General features: G+C 34.5%; 2 protein-coding genes across 3 annotated transcripts; both read left to right on the top strand.

Moving 5' to 3' along the window:
* Positions 1 to 9,322: 9,322 nt before the first annotated feature.
* Positions 9,323 to 11,090, top strand: LOC113302212 (protein SPEAR1-like). Its single transcript, XM_026551084.1, has 5 exons — positions 9,323 to 9,730; positions 9,824 to 9,931; positions 10,226 to 10,293; positions 10,567 to 10,654; positions 10,739 to 11,090. Exons 1-5 carry the CDS (start codon positions 9,506 to 9,508, stop codon positions 10,856 to 10,858), a joined length of 609 nt encoding a protein of 202 aa, XP_026406869.1. The 5' UTR covers positions 9,323 to 9,505; the 3' UTR covers positions 10,859 to 11,090.
* Positions 11,091 to 14,606: 3,516 nt separating this feature from the next.
* On the top strand, positions 14,607 to 16,224 carry LOC113305218 (probable xyloglucan endotransglucosylase/hydrolase protein 26). Of its 2 annotated transcripts, XM_026554303.1 has the most exons (4): positions 14,607 to 14,907; positions 15,024 to 15,217; positions 15,412 to 15,758; positions 15,855 to 16,224. In XM_026554303.1, exons 1-4 carry the CDS (start codon positions 14,626 to 14,628, stop codon positions 15,908 to 15,910), a joined length of 879 nt encoding a protein of 292 aa, XP_026410088.1. In that variant the 5' UTR covers positions 14,607 to 14,625; the 3' UTR covers positions 15,911 to 16,224. The 2 variants fall into 2 exon arrangements, with proteins under 2 accessions (XP_026410088.1, XP_026410087.1); XM_026554302.1 differs by having other exon boundaries at positions 15,412 to 16,224.
* The last annotated feature ends 209 nt before the right edge of the window (positions 16,225 to 16,433 follow it).

The raw sequence follows: 16,433 nt of genomic DNA, 5'->3' as shown, positions 1-16,433 counted from the left end.
TTACTTGATACAAAGGTTCAGACTTAACCAAACACGATAAAATTGCTTATCAAGTAAATAGGAATTAATGTTTGTGTAATTTACTTTAATTATAATAAAACAATTATAATGCCGAATATAAAAGTAAATGACACAGCAAAATTTTGTTAACGAGAAAACCGCAAATGCGGAAAAACCCAGGGACGTAGTCCAGAATTGAACACTCTAAGGATTAAGCCGCTACACAAAATTACGCTAACTTTGTATATTTGAGACCAAGTAACTAACCTTATAGTTCACCTAGTTCCTTCTGTATTCCCACGCCTCCAACTTATAAATAAGTCACGTACTTGGAACAATTCCTTTACTTCGTATTCCAAACAGTAAAGGAACAACAAATCTGTTTGGTATCAACTCTATTCAAACAAGTGATATGAGTCGGACAAAGTCTCTTCCGTTTATCTCAACATAAACTCATTCGTCAGGTTCTTAGATCTATCTTATATTCAATCACCCGAAGGTAATCGTTTAATATTAAGCCAACAACACCTTTAATCCGAAGAATCGTGTTGATGCCGATCTACTCAATTAATCAATCCAATCTACCACAAGGATAAACCGATTATTAATTGGATCCCCTTTTACCGAAACAAGTATTGTGCACACCAAAGATTATAAAACCCAAGTCAGATCTTCAATATCTTCTTTGTCTTCAAATCTTCTTAAATCTTCAATAAAAACCTGCACATAATCACTTGAATCTCTTGTGATCATTCACGCACAGAACGAAGTCTGTTAACAATGGATTATCACAAGATCGTCTTTAGAACTAACAACAGTCTAAAGATCCCTGTCGAAACTCTGAACTAGTTTGAGTGAATCTTATATCAAAAGAGAAGGTTCTCAAGAATAAACAAACTAGGTGCAATCAGATTTCAACCACCGTTAATCAATCAAATCAATCGAAAAAAAAAGATAAACCGTAATTATCTAGTTTCCCACCAGCGGTACACGCTAGAGCTTCTCAATCCCAAAGAAGACTTTAAACTGAGCGGCCATAAGAGATTTCGCATAATTAGGTTACTCTCCTCTCCGAATAGGCGGCTACACCAGTAACAACAACAAAAGAGTAAATCTGTTGTTACGAAGGATTAGTTTGCTAGAAAGGCAAACTTCTTGTATTTATAGACAAGGAAGTTTGGACACCAAGGAATTTCCAAAACCGAAAATATTCTCAAGATATTCATAAAAGCACAGATTCGGTTTTCATAATTCCTGCAAATGCTCTGTCCAAAAATAATGATCGAAATCTCTCGGAAAATCTAATTAGTAAATGCACATTACTAATTCTGTAATTTCCCTACAAAATGAAATTAATAACCTTAATTAAAAGATTCTTAGCTTACTTATGTTTTGATCCTGGGATTCTCTTCCCTTAGCCGTTAAGGAATATCTTTGAACAATTAAAGAAATAAACATTCACAGCATGTGTTCAAAGTTTGTCGACATATTTACTTTGTAAGTTCTCTTTCACAATTACAACCCTGAAACTGATTTTCCACACTTCCAAACAAGTTTAGAATTGGTTCACCTGACTTTCAATAACTATGTGATTAATCAAACCAATATTCAATCACATTCATGGGTTTACAGTTCTACCAAAAAAAGTTTCGGTTCTACCTCCATGTGAGTATTGTGCATAGTCACACTAGCTTTCCAAAAATTCGGTTGACTAGGTACTAGGATCGGTTCCCCACATATATATGGTATCTAACTTATATGTGTTGCACATGTCTATAGGATCGGTTCCCTTTTGTCTAAAAACGTGTTGCACATGTCCATAGGATCGGTTCCCCTTTCTGCTATAAACTTTGCTGCACCTGATACAAGGATCAGTTCCCTTTGATGTACTGCACCGGTGACAAGGATCGGTTCCACTTTCCTTTTAATTGGTCAGAATACAAAATCCGATCATACCACAAGTGATTACTTAAGATTGGTTTTAATAATAAAAGTTATATCAATACATAAGTCGGGCCTTTGTGAATATTTCTACCAAGAACACAACAAGTTGTGAACGGTTATACTCTATCACACATATTGGTTGTTCATAAGATATGCAATGAATAACAAAACCAATAACACCTGGGAAATTTCCTTTTTGATCCACAAACAAGTTTATGAACTTACTTCCTTAGAACACATGTAAACATTGTTCCCTAGGATGAAATCCTCATTTCATACCCATTCATAATCACAATAACATTCAAATGATTATGGCGATGTCTTATCTACAAAGTTTAATGGTTAAGCAATAAACCTCGTATTGTATTCCTTAGTACTATGTCTATCTAGAGTTCAAATATGCTTCACATTTATGTTTTCAATATGCACGACTTGAAAGATACGTTAGGGAATGAAACAGTTCAAGTCAAATATCACTAACCTCAAGTGGAAGGATGATTGTTGTCATTGTAGATCCTTGCTTCTTCACATTTTAAAGCCTTCGCAATACTTGTAATGTCTCATATCACAATATTTTCAAGCTAACCTATACGAAGTTGAATCTAGTACATAATCAAGCGACTCTTAACATGAGTTTTGATTCACTAAAATATGACAACCAAACTTGACATACCAACGCTTGGTGAGTTCAACCGAGCAATGCTCTAAAAAACGAAAACTGAGTGTCCGTGCAGTATAGCTACACCATAATGAGGTTTTCTTGAGACCCTCACCATAGTGCTTGGCCTTAATAAATTTAAGGTCATTGTGAGAAAATATGTGTTTTATATAAATTTTGGTCACGAGGGTCCTTAGTATTTAGGCGCGTGTCGAATATTGTATGTGTTATAAATTTCAGATTAATTTGGTTATATCTAGAATCACGAGTCCGAATTTGGGATGTATCGCAACAACTTCCATAACAATACTGTTCAACGGTAGGCCTGGTGTTTACTTTAAACCATCTAGAGGACCAAGACAAGGAGACCCGTTATCTTCTTATCTCTTCATCATATGTATGGAGATTTTTTCTAGACTTCTCTTATCTAAAGAGATTGAGAAAATCATTCATGGAGTCAAAATAACACCAAAGATTAATAACCCAATATCACACTTATTTTTTTGCTGATGATTGTTCATTATTTATTAGAGTTGATCTTAAAGAATGTAACTCTATTTTACAAATCATAGAAATCTTTAGCAATGCCTCTGGTCAGCTTATTAATTTTGATAAGTCAGGAGTGTTTTTTAGTAAGAAAGTTCAACCCAAACATCAAAGAATGATGTCTAAAATCTTAAAAATAAAAAAATATACTTCAAGTATTCTTACCTATGTGCACCCCTCTTTGTAGATAAATTAAAAATAAAAAATTATTTGAAGATATAATAGAAAAAATGGAACATAAAAATCAAGGATGGAAAGGAAAAATTCTATTTTAGGCAAGTAAATGATCCTAAATAAAGCAACTCTAGCTAGGATGGCAACTTATTAGATGGGATGCTTCATCATTCCTAAAAAAAATTACCAACAAAATAGATACATTAAAGGGACTTTTGGTGGGGTAAAGATTCCAACAGTAGGGGATATTATCCCAAATCTTACTCTTGTGTTTGCAAACCCATTAGTAAAATTAGGGGTTTAGGTTTCAAAAATGCACACAAATTTAATTTATCTCTAATAGCCAAATCAGCTTGGAGACTATTAACAAAACCTAATTCTCATTGGGTTACTCAACTTAAACCTAAATATTTCAGGAAAACCTCTTCCTTTAGAGCTAAAATTCCCTCCGGGAGTTCTTGGATTTGGAAATGTATATATAAAAGAATAAAATTAGTTGAAAAAATATAGTATATGGGAAGTTGGCAATGACAGGTATAAATATATGTGAGGATAACTAGATACCTAATTTAGTTGGAAACCTGAGTCAATTCAGGAATGCAACTTAACATACCCACTAAAAACTGGAATGAAACTTTAATTTACTCTAGATTCCCAAGTTCCATGGCAGAACAAATTTGTGGGATTAGAATAACTTTAATTAGGAAGGAATTTAGAGACCAAATCAGATAAACTTAAAATGCTTCGACAACATCTGGTAATTTCACAGTTAAATATATGTACTCAAAATTAAATCAAAGCACAATCAACAACTATAACCTAGGTATGTCCGAAACCTTTTGGAAAGGCCTATAGTCCTTAGATCTGTCTCAAAGAATAAAAAATTTCAAATGGAAGTGCCTTCAGAATGCAGTCTTTACAAACCTCAAGTTATCCAGATTTATGAAAGATGTCTGAGGAAAAAGGATCTATATAACATCTATTCTTTCACTGTCAACATGTAAAAGCAGTATGGGAAACATGTCCATATCCAGTTGAGTTAAACTTTAGTACCTCAACCACTTTTTTAGATATCTGTAAGGATTGGATAGAACAGGCCAATCCAGTCCTGCCTATAAAAATTATAATGAAAAAAATTTGGTTTATATTGAAAGAAAGATGTAACAGAGCATTTGAAAAGAATCAACAATCTTATTTACAACTAGCATTACAAATACAGAGACACGTGAACTTCTGGCATAAATAGAAATACAATGCCGCAAACAATTTGGTCAATCTTCCTAGAAACACACCAGCAACTTGGAAGTCTCCCATGACTCTTCAAAATAAAATTAATTTAGATACATCCTGGGTTTCAGAAATTGTACCGGCAGGTTTTTCCTTAATTCTAAGATCTGATAAAGACAACTTTGAACAAGGAAGAGCAGGACCTATCTCAGCAGCATCTCCAGAAGAAGCAGAAGCACTAGGACTTCTACAAGCAGCTAAATGGGCAAGAGAATGCAGATTCCCAGATTTCAGTGTTGAAGGAGATTGCAAGAATCTTTTTGATTACTTGAATGGCTTACCTTCTCAGATAACTTGGCAAAATCAATCCGTTATGGAGGAAGTAAAACAGAAAATTAGCCTTTTTTCAAATTTTTTGGGTTTTTTCTTTGATCTTAGATCAACAAACAATGTGGCTGATGTTCTAGCTAAGGAAGCTAAAACTTTTAGAACTGTTCCTAATTGGGTAACTGACCCTCCAATTTGTATCGTTCAAGCTTTAGAGGTAGATAAATCTAATGTTAGGGAAGAACCTGTTATCCCAATATTTGATGGGTCTACTCATTTTGATGTAAGGGTTGCTCACTCCCTAAATTAACCTTTTGAATGATTATCTAATTTAAAAAGAAAAAAAAGGGAAAAAAATGGTAGATTTTGAATCACCAGCCAAATATTAAGTGACTTTGAAAATTTGGAATATTACCGTAACTGTCCCATTAGTATCGGGTTACTTTGTAAATTTTGGATAACAATGCGACACATTTCGATGGGTGAAGTCTTTTTGCTACTTAGGAATTTCGTATGATCCTGGGGTATATTTTTCTTTTTCTATATTATGAAGGAACAGTGCAGTAGAAGTTGCAGCGGTTTCATAGGGATTGCTTTGCAAATCTAGTGGTATATTATTGTGTCTATGGACTACTGATACGTAGTTTTGCATGTGATGATAATCTGCTCTTAGATTTCGCTTAGATTCTGTCCCTGTACTAATTTATTGTTATTCTCAATTGAGCTAGTTCTCGTTCGATGGAAACAACTTCTCTGAGAGCCCGGGGGCAATTAGCACACTTCATTTTTATTTATTTTTCCACGGCAATTACCACCCTTCATTGGTTTCTATTGGGTTGAATATGCAAACTAAAACTCCGTGTTGTTTTTTATATGGATGAGTCGGATGACTGCTAAAGTTGGAAACTGATCTACATCTAATTTTACAAGTTATATAATTGTTCTTTTCAGTGCTATGCAAAGGAAAATTCAGCCTTCAGAAGAGTTAATATGTCAAACTTAGTTATTGAACGTTCTTTTATTTTATTTGCTGATATTAGGTACTAGATGGAAAAAATGTTCAACATTTCAATCAAGAAGTATAATATGTTCATCAGGAAACAGTGGTGGTTTTCGAGATAGATACGTTATTTGAGCAGAAAACAAGGGGGTTAGATTGTAAAGAAATCTTGACTATATACTGTATTTTTTTTTTGTGTGTTAGTTATAAAGAGGCAGATAAAATCTACTCCGATTTTATTATTTTATTACATTCGAGTTGGTGCTTTTCATGAACTCGCTCGTAGTAACGTTCACGCTGTTACACCGATTTTTTTTTTTTCTTTTCTTGTTACCTGGTAGAATAATATCCAGTTTCTCCTGAGTCGGTGTCGAACGACCGGTCTAAATAGTCATTTGGTCCTCCTTGTACAAGCTCATTTTTCCCTCTCTTCCCAACAGCTTTTCTCTCTGTCCCAAGGTAGGAAAATGAGATCCATCACTGTAAGTTTTACTTTTTGCACAACAGTAGTTGTCCATTCCTTATACCCGGAAGATGTTCAATCGCAAGTACTACTATAGTGGTGTCTGTAAACATCTGAATTTGGTGTCTAACACTGGACGTCAAGCAGGGCGGAGACAACTTATGACAACTGGCACAACTGCTCCCACTTGTCAATTGTGTTTTTGGGTAAGTTAAGTATGCTCTAGTACAAATTTCCTAAATTAGATTTTTTTCCAAATACGAGGTTTTCTTCTTTTGACCGCTCTTAGCTAATTTGATCATGGCTCGGCCCCTACCGTTGAGCACTTGCATTCAGAAGCTTTCAAACATTCAGAAGCTTTCAGACAACTACTACCCACCCATCATGTTTTTATCGCACATCATCTTTTTATCGTTTTAACATCCAACAACTGATTACACATCATATTTCAATCGTTTTTGATTGAATGAAATATGATTGTTCGAACCATTTTTTAAGGTTAGCTTTTGGTTTCTAACCCTAGAAAGAGACATATTTAATAGTAAATGTATCTTTATTTTATGTTTGTATGGGCCATTGTCGGATTCACATGAACATAGTTAATTAAAATAATTAGAGGTTTCATTTGGCTTTCCACCACACGATTACACACCGTAGGTATAAAAATAAAGCAAATGACCCTACGAATCATGCTCCAAACAGCTCAATCCGATTTGGTTCAGTGACAGTATCACAACAGCTAATTTATCTAGGTGATATGATTTGAACTTCAAGTCTTCTTCTACTGGGTCGTGATGAATAATAGATATAATATATAGCTTCAAATTAACTTCTTTGATCACTCATTGGAAAGTCCACATCTAGACATCTATGTAATCTTGGACATGTAGTTTGATCCGTATTATGCGTTTTAAATCTATTTACCTATATCCAAAATAGAGTATTACTTACCAACGATTGTACACCTCCAAGCAAAATAATACCCCTATTTTTATGAGTTTGTGGTTATCAGAAGGTGAATCAGAAGTATGAAAAACTGATCAAAAAAGAAATCAGAAATATGAAAACTATGTGCATGCCGTGTACAACATCTTTTTATTAGTGTACTTCAAGATTTCATGGGTACTATACAGAGGGTTATTTATCTTATTCTAGGAGAAACTAGGGAGTTATCAAACTATATATGGTTGAAGTCTTGAAGAGTGCAACTTTACCGAATGTGTCATCGTCCGATTAACTTTATTTCATTTATATGGGCACGTTTGTTCTTCTTTTTCTTGCAATAGAAGAAAACTTAAGATTTTAGATCACATCGATTGATTCCAAATCAATAGATCACTACAACAAAGATACCTCAATAAATCCTACATCTATGGAAGACCTAGTTGAGATCTAAAAATGACAACTAAACAAATAACTCATCTGGCACAAGAAAGATCTTTGGAGAGTTTGCAAAATTAAGTTTCAGCTTACTTTATTTTTGGTACATGTTAATGAAAAAGAATTTTTCAGGAAATATGGGGTGGATTGAATTGGCATAATATTTCACTAAAATATATGGAGATAGATTTTTATTTCTCCCCAGAATTAACGTATCTCTTGAAAGTATAATCAGAGAATATGAAAGTGACTGTTATACGGTCTAACTTTTATTGTTAGTATTAATTTATACAATATATACTAGTTTTATACTCCCTCCGTACCTATTTTATTGGCGGAATATTGCTTTTTACTTGTACCATTAGATAGGCGGAATGATAATTTCAAGATAGTTTTTAACTATTTTATCCTTATTTATGTTGCTTAGTTATCATCACAATTGGGTTTATGTCTCTAACATAGGAAATATAACAAGGACAAAACAGGAAAAAACATGGATATTTGTGAAATCAAAAAAGATTTCTTAATTTAAGAGAATTCTATATATGTGGTACCAAGGGAGTATATCTTTCAAATTAAACAGTTGTACACTAAACGCAGCTATTGGTTGCACCATTCCCATATTTGTCCAGTTAATCGTGGACCACAAGTTTAACAATCGGATTTTCCTTTTTGAGATGATTTTCCGATGGTATTTTTTTCCGGAGCCGATTTTGGTATCAAATATATTAATTTTTTTCAGTTTCATGCCCATTTTACCTAAGGTAATCGAGCCAATCCTTTTTCTTTTTGATGATCGCCTAGCCGGCTTGTCACTTGTTGGCGTGAACTCTTCTTTAAAGTATTGCCAACTGGTTTTGAATTAGGTTTTGAGTTAAGAGTCCAATTACAAGCTTACTTTATGTAGGGAGGGAGTGCAATTGTTTAGCAGATCGGTTAAGCTATACCCGTACATGAATGACCGTACGACTTGACCAAAGTCACCAAACTCCAAATAATCTACTATCAACTCGGTCTAATATCTTCCTCGGGTTTTGATTGATAATGTCAAAACAATGTAGCTAGCTTTTTCCAATTAAACGTGCATTTAACCAATTATTGATTGCGGAGAATCTTACTTTTGAAAATGAGAAGGGAATGTATATTCAGCATGTAGGCTGTAACATTTTCTGGTCCTTTAAGTACATTAATTATCCCTAACATCGGTATCATTGATTAAATATTTTTGGTTGTGATGCTGATAAATCAAAATTGATTAAGCTGCGCGCCGGCAAAATTTCTCGTGATCCTAAATCCAATGCACAATACGAGTAGCCGCGGGTATACATCCTTTTGTACACTTAATAAATCCGGTGATTTACTGTACACTAGCTAGGATCCAGCTGAGTTGGGCCAAAATAAGAAACCCGTAGGTAATTGATTTTCGCCGATAATTAATTAAAAAGATTCAAATGACAATCGCTTTCAATCCGCCATTAGAAGTTTCAAGTCTAAACAAAGAAAACTTTTAAAAAATTAGTTTAAAAAGGAAAAATATTTAAGAATTAAATTTTCATTTCTCTTTTATAGAAGTTCTTATAAAAACAACATGAAAAGAAAGAAAAAAAATCTATAAACATTTTATACTCATAAATTGAATCATATCCAGCGACGCATAATCAAAAATATTAGGAGCTTTATAAGGCGAACTATATTCACTACAGAATCTCATTACACTTCCATAGTCTAGTAAACAGGAGAAGAAGATCATACAGAAGACTGTTGAGAGATTAAACAAAACAGAAAAATGGGTAGCAGTTATTTTGGAGAATTAAGTATTGGCGGAGGATCAAATGGAAGATCTACTAGTTCTGGGTCTGGTTCTTCATCAAAGAAAGGAAAGAAAAGCAACTCAGACAAACCTAAACAACCACAAAGAGGACTTGGAGTTGCTCAGCTTGAGAAGATTAGATTACATCAACAATTGGGTTGTGCTTATGTTCCTCCTAATTCTCCTTTTCATCATCATCAGGTAATTAGACTTTCATCACACCTTAATCCTTAATTTTTGTCTTAATTATCTCCTGGTTAAGTTTTGATGTTTGGTTGAATATAATGGTTGCAGGAAGATGTGAGAGTACTAGAAACAACAAATTCATCGATTCCTTCGTCTTCGTATTCTTCATCACCATCTTATGGTTATCATCCTCAACATCATCATCCTAATATCATGGTAATTAATCACTGGTTAATTATTATTATTAGTCAAAGAGTAAAAATATCCAGTGGTAGAGATATGATCAAATAAAATATAGGAATGAAATCAATCTCAAAAAACATGAAATCTTAGACTCAATAATGATCTCTTATTTTATCTTTAAATTAGGTGTATTTTGATTATAATATAAAATCAACTAAAATTAGGGTTTTTCTTCTGCATCTTCCCTTTGTATTTCATATGAACCATCCTGAGTTTAATTATTGCCAAAATGAAAACTAATGATAACACAATTTGGTAATTGATCAGATGGGCTACAGAGAGATGGAAGGAACTGATGCTCGATATTTGGATGCTCAATCTTGTAATACAACTAGGTAATTATACTTTCTCATACTGACCAAGTCCTTTGTGTTCTTCGTCATAAAACTAGGGTAAACTTCTTTTATCTTTTAGTAGGATTTAGGCGGTGACGAGTTTGGAACTTAAGGCGTTAGTATCATCACCCAACGACTTTATATATCACAATTTTTTAGAGGCATATATGTTCATAAACTAGGGTATTGATCAGCAAGCTTAAAAGCTTATTCATTCCTGTACTAAGCAAAAGAATGTCTGTATATCTAACCAAATTATCCTGCAATGAACAGATGGAGCAATCAAAACAATGGTCTCTTTGGCGGTCAGTACGCCACCCAACCTGGCATGACTAGGCCGCTAATGAGCTTTAACTTGGAGGTAACTTTCTATAAAATCATTTCATTTCTTAAATTTGTTAGTTCAACTTTTCACTAATTAATGAAGCTGTTATTCGTTGTATAGGATTCAGCGCAAACAAGGAAAACAAGGAAAGATAGGTGCAACTCAATGGGGTCGAGCAGCCAATACTCGGGGGAATACTCAAATGAAGAAATAGATTTGGATCTGAAGCTATCTCTCTAATTAGTTCGATTTCACCCCGATAAATTCTTGTGCAATTCATAAGAAGGCAGTGGGTTTCACATTTTCATCTATAATAGTTGGTTCAACAAGCATAACTGTGTTGAACTTTTTAAATGTACGTACACAGATCAATTGCGTTAATTTTGTTGTGGATTAGTACTCCATCCTTTCCTATGCAATGGAAGATGATAGAGTTACTATCTGCATAATACATGATAAATTTATAAAACAATTCTTCTTGCTGATATTTTTTTCTCAACTATTATTGTTACTCCTACTTCTGTAATGGTAGAGATGAGAAATGAAAAGTTTCAACAAGTTGCTAATTATACGTGTTCATCTGTGTGTTTTGTATTTAGAGTAGCTAATTCATTGAGCTTCTCCCTTAATCTTAAATAGATTTTGTCTTTAGCTTCAGTATGCAAAACATGGAAAAGAGAATAACCGAGAACTTAATTTGACATAGCAAATGGAGAAGGTGTATCTCATTGTCTCAAATATAGTAAGCAAGTACAAGTAATATTTTGAGTTCGGCCATTTCCTTTTAATGTTTAATGTAAACGAGCTTTGATCACAGGTCGCGGATACTATTACCAGCTAACAACTTCGACACCTTAAGTATACTAGCTAGAGAGGCGCATCTACAAGATACTGCTTTTCTTACATGGTGATTCTAGCTACAAAAGAAAACTACAGAATTTAACGTATTCCTCGCTAGCATGGAGTATATGAGTAAATATTATAGTGATAGATAATGCAAAAATCTTAGTATCTTCTCTATTCAAAATTTGCCACTCTTGCATCTGCACCCGTTGTTAAATATCTCATAGTTTATCAGTTCGCAGAGTCTCTGTCTGTTTTTAAATGTAAGGTTTCTCTTAATTATATACTGTATGTAAGGTTCTTGATCTGTTTGTTTGGCTTGTTTTTATGTCTTTATCTTCTCTGTAGTTCCTTGTTTTGGTAATTCTCAGCTCTCCATTCTTTGGGTGGATACACTGTCGTTCCCTGGTCGGAGTTTGTAACTTGTAATTTTTTTGGCAGCTTGTCTGTCCTCTTTCAATAAAATCCCTTATTACAGATCAAAAATAAATAAATTATATGCTGTGCATAATCATTGCACTGCGAGTTATCCAAATTAATGAGTAATTACGTGTATCAGTGGCCTAGTTAGATATCACTGCCTTCAATTTCTGGATGCTAATGGATATGATCTCTTATATTATGCTCTATACTCCTCTTGCTTAGAGTTTCTACAGCAGTATGATCGGTGATATGTACAACTTGACCTGCCCATATATCAAACTACTGTATATTATAAATAATGGCATGAATTGAAAACCATTGAACCAAACTTTAACTATGCCAACAATGGCGAAAATGAGTCGAACCTAACCTCAGGCAGTTCGGCCAACACTGGCCAAAATGATGATAAGAAGATATACAAGGCATGATGCGAGGATAATCTTACTTAATAGTTTCAACCATGCAATGTAACAGCTAGCTAGGTACCGTACATAGCTATAGCAGCTACTTAGAGCTGGAAACTTACTAAGGCTAATTAAGCTTAACTGGAACCAGAAATTAAGGTGTCCAAATTCCAAGTATATACAATCTAGGTAGCAGATAATTTTTACTTGCATAGTAATTAACTAATCTTATTTAAGAGATTTGGTATATCTATTTATCTCCAAATAAGAGATTCTTGACATCTTTTAGAAGATTTTCACAAATCTTTCACATGCATTTATATGATCAAGTATTGTGCTGTAAGTTGAAACAAAAAAGCACAGAATCACAGATATTAATGGGAGACTCCCCACTAATTAGATTCCCCAAGAAGAGATTTGCTAGTGAAAGTATTTTTGCCTTGAGAATGACCAAAAGATCTTCTTATATCATTACCAAAAAAAAAAGCTAGACACCCTAGAATTGCTTCACAATTCACAAACGAAAAATGAAGATCTGATTTTACACCCTACCTAAAGATTTTATTCTCATTGCCAAAAAAAGCCTAATGAAGAAAATGCACCATTTTTGTTGGGTCTATGCATATATATTAGGTTCATTTTGGTGTACATATTAGGTATTTTTGTTATTCTTCGGTCCTATATTGGAACAAAAGAGAAAAAAACAACAATAAAGAGTTCACGTCTGGGCCTATACAACTAGCCCACTGGTCCACTACTACTTGGTGTTCCGCACGATTTTTCATTGTTTTACCTACTAATGACGCGTTACAGCTTTGGTTTTAGAAGAACTCTTCTTAATTCGGTGCCAAATGCCGATTATTTCTAGTGCCACTTGCGAATAAAGAAAAGGAAACCATGACGTTCGAACTAGGATCGAAATTAGCAGATACCCTAATTTGTATAATTTCAGATTTATCTGAATAGAAATGAAATGAATAGTAATAAACTGTCCACATAAGTAGTTTTCCCTGTTGTACAGGATTTCAAATCATGCTGGCATTTGTACTGAGGTTTGAAACCATGTCGGCAAATTAAAAAGGTTAGGAGGGTAGAAGTTCGAACCACCTAGTTTCTAGTCACTAAGTTCAAAAACGCGAACTTTCAAACCTTGTCAGCATGTATAGTCTATAAACTCCGTTTAGAACAAAATTAGATGGATTATTAACGTAGATGCCTCTTCTAAAGAGCATGCCGACTGCATGAAATATGGTGTTGTACTCTTTTCGGTATATGACAAATCTTTGGTACACGTTGTTGGATCAGGTTGGACTTACTCAGCGCCAGGCAGAGGCCCATTCCTTTCATCATGCGTTGAGATGAATCTCCGGTCAACTATCTCATCTATCAGCTTCCGATCGGATTGTAGCAACTATTGGACCTAGTCAACCACGACATCAACAGTCCCATGGCACGTGAAAACCAACAGTGCAGGTAACTGCTGGCTGAACTCTGCATGCAAGATGTGAACACAGGCATCCCTAAGATGCCCAACACGACCGCTGATAAACTAAACAAGGAAGCAAGAATAAATCTTTCCGCACATTTACTTCCCCACCAACAACAAATTAATGTAATATCTGCTTCCTATTCGCGGCAGATAACTGCCCCTGCAATCATGTACTCTTTTGTTTTACTTTCCATATGAAACAAGAATTTTGTTCTGAAACGATACACGATTTCTACTGCCACATTAATAATGTAGGATATTAATTAGGCACTGAGGCGGCATTTACCATTGCATGAGAAACATGTTAATCTTCATTTCCTTTACAGTTTTACAATAGTCCCAGTTAAAGAAGAAATCAACCGTAAGACATGGGCCTTCAAAAGTCACACAGTTTTTTGTACACTCGAGGCGTAGCAGGATTGGCCCCAAGACTTCGTGCCCAACATGACGGTGCAGTTTGCACCCCACCATATCATATTAATTTAATGAGAAGCTAAATTTTTTTTTCTCAAGTCATTGATGGGTTCTCTAAATTGTATAAGTTCATGGATGATAATTCCTCATAAAATATAAAAATGTTTCTATGTGTAAGCACAAATAAGATAATGATCAAAATGGAAATATTCAGAGAGAAAAATTGGCCAAAACTTAAAAATGTTCCAAAAAAGTCCAATTAGTGGTTAACATGAATGAAGAACAAAAATTTGTTATGATGAGATACCAGCTTATATAAAAGGCAACCTTGACACTTCAAAACAAACATCCCAATAACTTCAATTCTACAGAGTTGAAGTTATTAATCAGTTCAAAAACCACAGTTATATTAAGGGTTGATTGGGAACATATATATGGAGGGAAACATGAAGGCTATTTTCTTAGCCTTAGTTATATCTGTAATTCTTGCATTTGATCATAGCCTTCAAGTTAATGCTAATGCTCTTGCTAAGAGTATGGTCATTACATGGGGTAAAGGATATGCTTCCATTCATGGTGATGAGCTTGAACTTAAACTTCTTGACAAAAATTCAGGTTCTGCAGCAAAGACTAAGGCAGCATTTCTCTTCGGAAGTATTGAAATGCTAATCAAACTGGTACCTGGAAATTCTGCAGGGATTGTTACAACTTTTTATGTAAGTAGTTATGAAATATATGAATGAATACTTGCATGTATATACTTGATCCTGAATATCACTTTTCCATAATATGAAATTTCTGAAATATAATGTAATATACGTTTGACATGCAGCTGTCATCTAAGGGTGATAAGCATGACGAAATAGACTTCGAGTTCTTAGGAAATGTAACGGGACAACCTTACACAATCCACACGAATGTCTACAGTCAGGGAAAGGGAAACAGGGAAGAACAGTTTGTTCCATGGTATGATCCAACTGCTGCTTTCCACAACTACACCATTCACTGGAACCCAACAGAGATTGTGTAAGTATATCAATTATGTTGTTCATTTTGCAATCAGCTTTTAGTGGGTTAGACTTTTTTTTCTTCTATACAAAGATGTGCTTTTAGGATTACCAACCAACAAAACTAAACTCTTGTGCTTGGAGTTTCGGACGTGTCTATATACGAAAAGTTGTGGTCTTAATGATAACTTTTTAATATTTCTGGCATCTCAGGTGGTACGTAGATAGCATACCAATTCGTGTCTACAGAAACTACGAAAGCCAAGGAGTTCCATACCCAAATAAACAAGGAATGGGAGTTTATACAAGTTTGTGGAATGCTGATGACTGGGCAACAAGAGGAGGTCGTGACAAGGCCGACTGGTCCCACGCTCCATTCACGGCTCACTATCGCAGGTTTAGGGCAAGAGCTTGCAAATGGAACGGACCAGTCAGTATTAATCAGTGTGCCAGCCCTAAAAACTGGTATACATCTCCGGTTTACAGCAAGCTATCTAATGCTAAAAAGGGTCAAATGGATTGGTATAGAAACAAAAGTATGATCTATGCTTATTGCAAAGATACTAAAAGATTCAACGGAGTTATGCCAAGAGAATGTTCGTTACCCCAATTTTAGTTCATTTTCATCAACAAGTTGATCTATGCTTATTGCAAAGATACTAAAAGATTCAACGGAGTTATGCCAAGAGAATGTTCGTTACCCCAATTTTAGTTCATTTTCATCAACAAGTTGCCACTGACACTGTCAATGGTGGATATGAGTTGGAAAATTTTCTGTTTTACCTTTTCTTTCAAGTGTTTGTAAGAGATGATGGTACGTACTAAATCCCTAAAATGGTTTCAGTATCGTTTTCTTTTAATTTCGTGCTTACTTCTGTTTATTTTCTTTTAATTTTGTGCTTATGTTCATTTTCTACGCCTTCCGGAAACATAACTATATGTTATCTATTTGTTGTTAATTTCGATGTTTCTCATATTCTCCTCAAGTGTATAAAAAACAAAGGGCTACGGCCAATGCATTTACTAGCTCTTTTGTGCCTTGACACATACATTGTAGTTGCGGATAATCCCACAACTGCACCCCTTATGATATTGTGTGAATAATTTCTAGATCCAACCTTATTGAACACGAAAATGATGACAAAAGTGTTAAAAAGGTAAAGAGACACAAGGATTGTTTTACATGGTTCGATCAATGTGATCTACATCCATGGTTCTATACTATGAGTATTGAA

The sequence above is a fragment of the Papaver somniferum genome, chromosome 8, assembly GCF_003573695.1.
Source record: "Papaver somniferum cultivar HN1 chromosome 8, ASM357369v1, whole genome shotgun sequence".
NCBI classification, from domain to species: Eukaryota; Viridiplantae; Streptophyta; class Magnoliopsida; order Ranunculales; family Papaveraceae; genus Papaver; species Papaver somniferum.
This window is presented reverse-complemented; position numbering and strand designations above follow the sequence as displayed.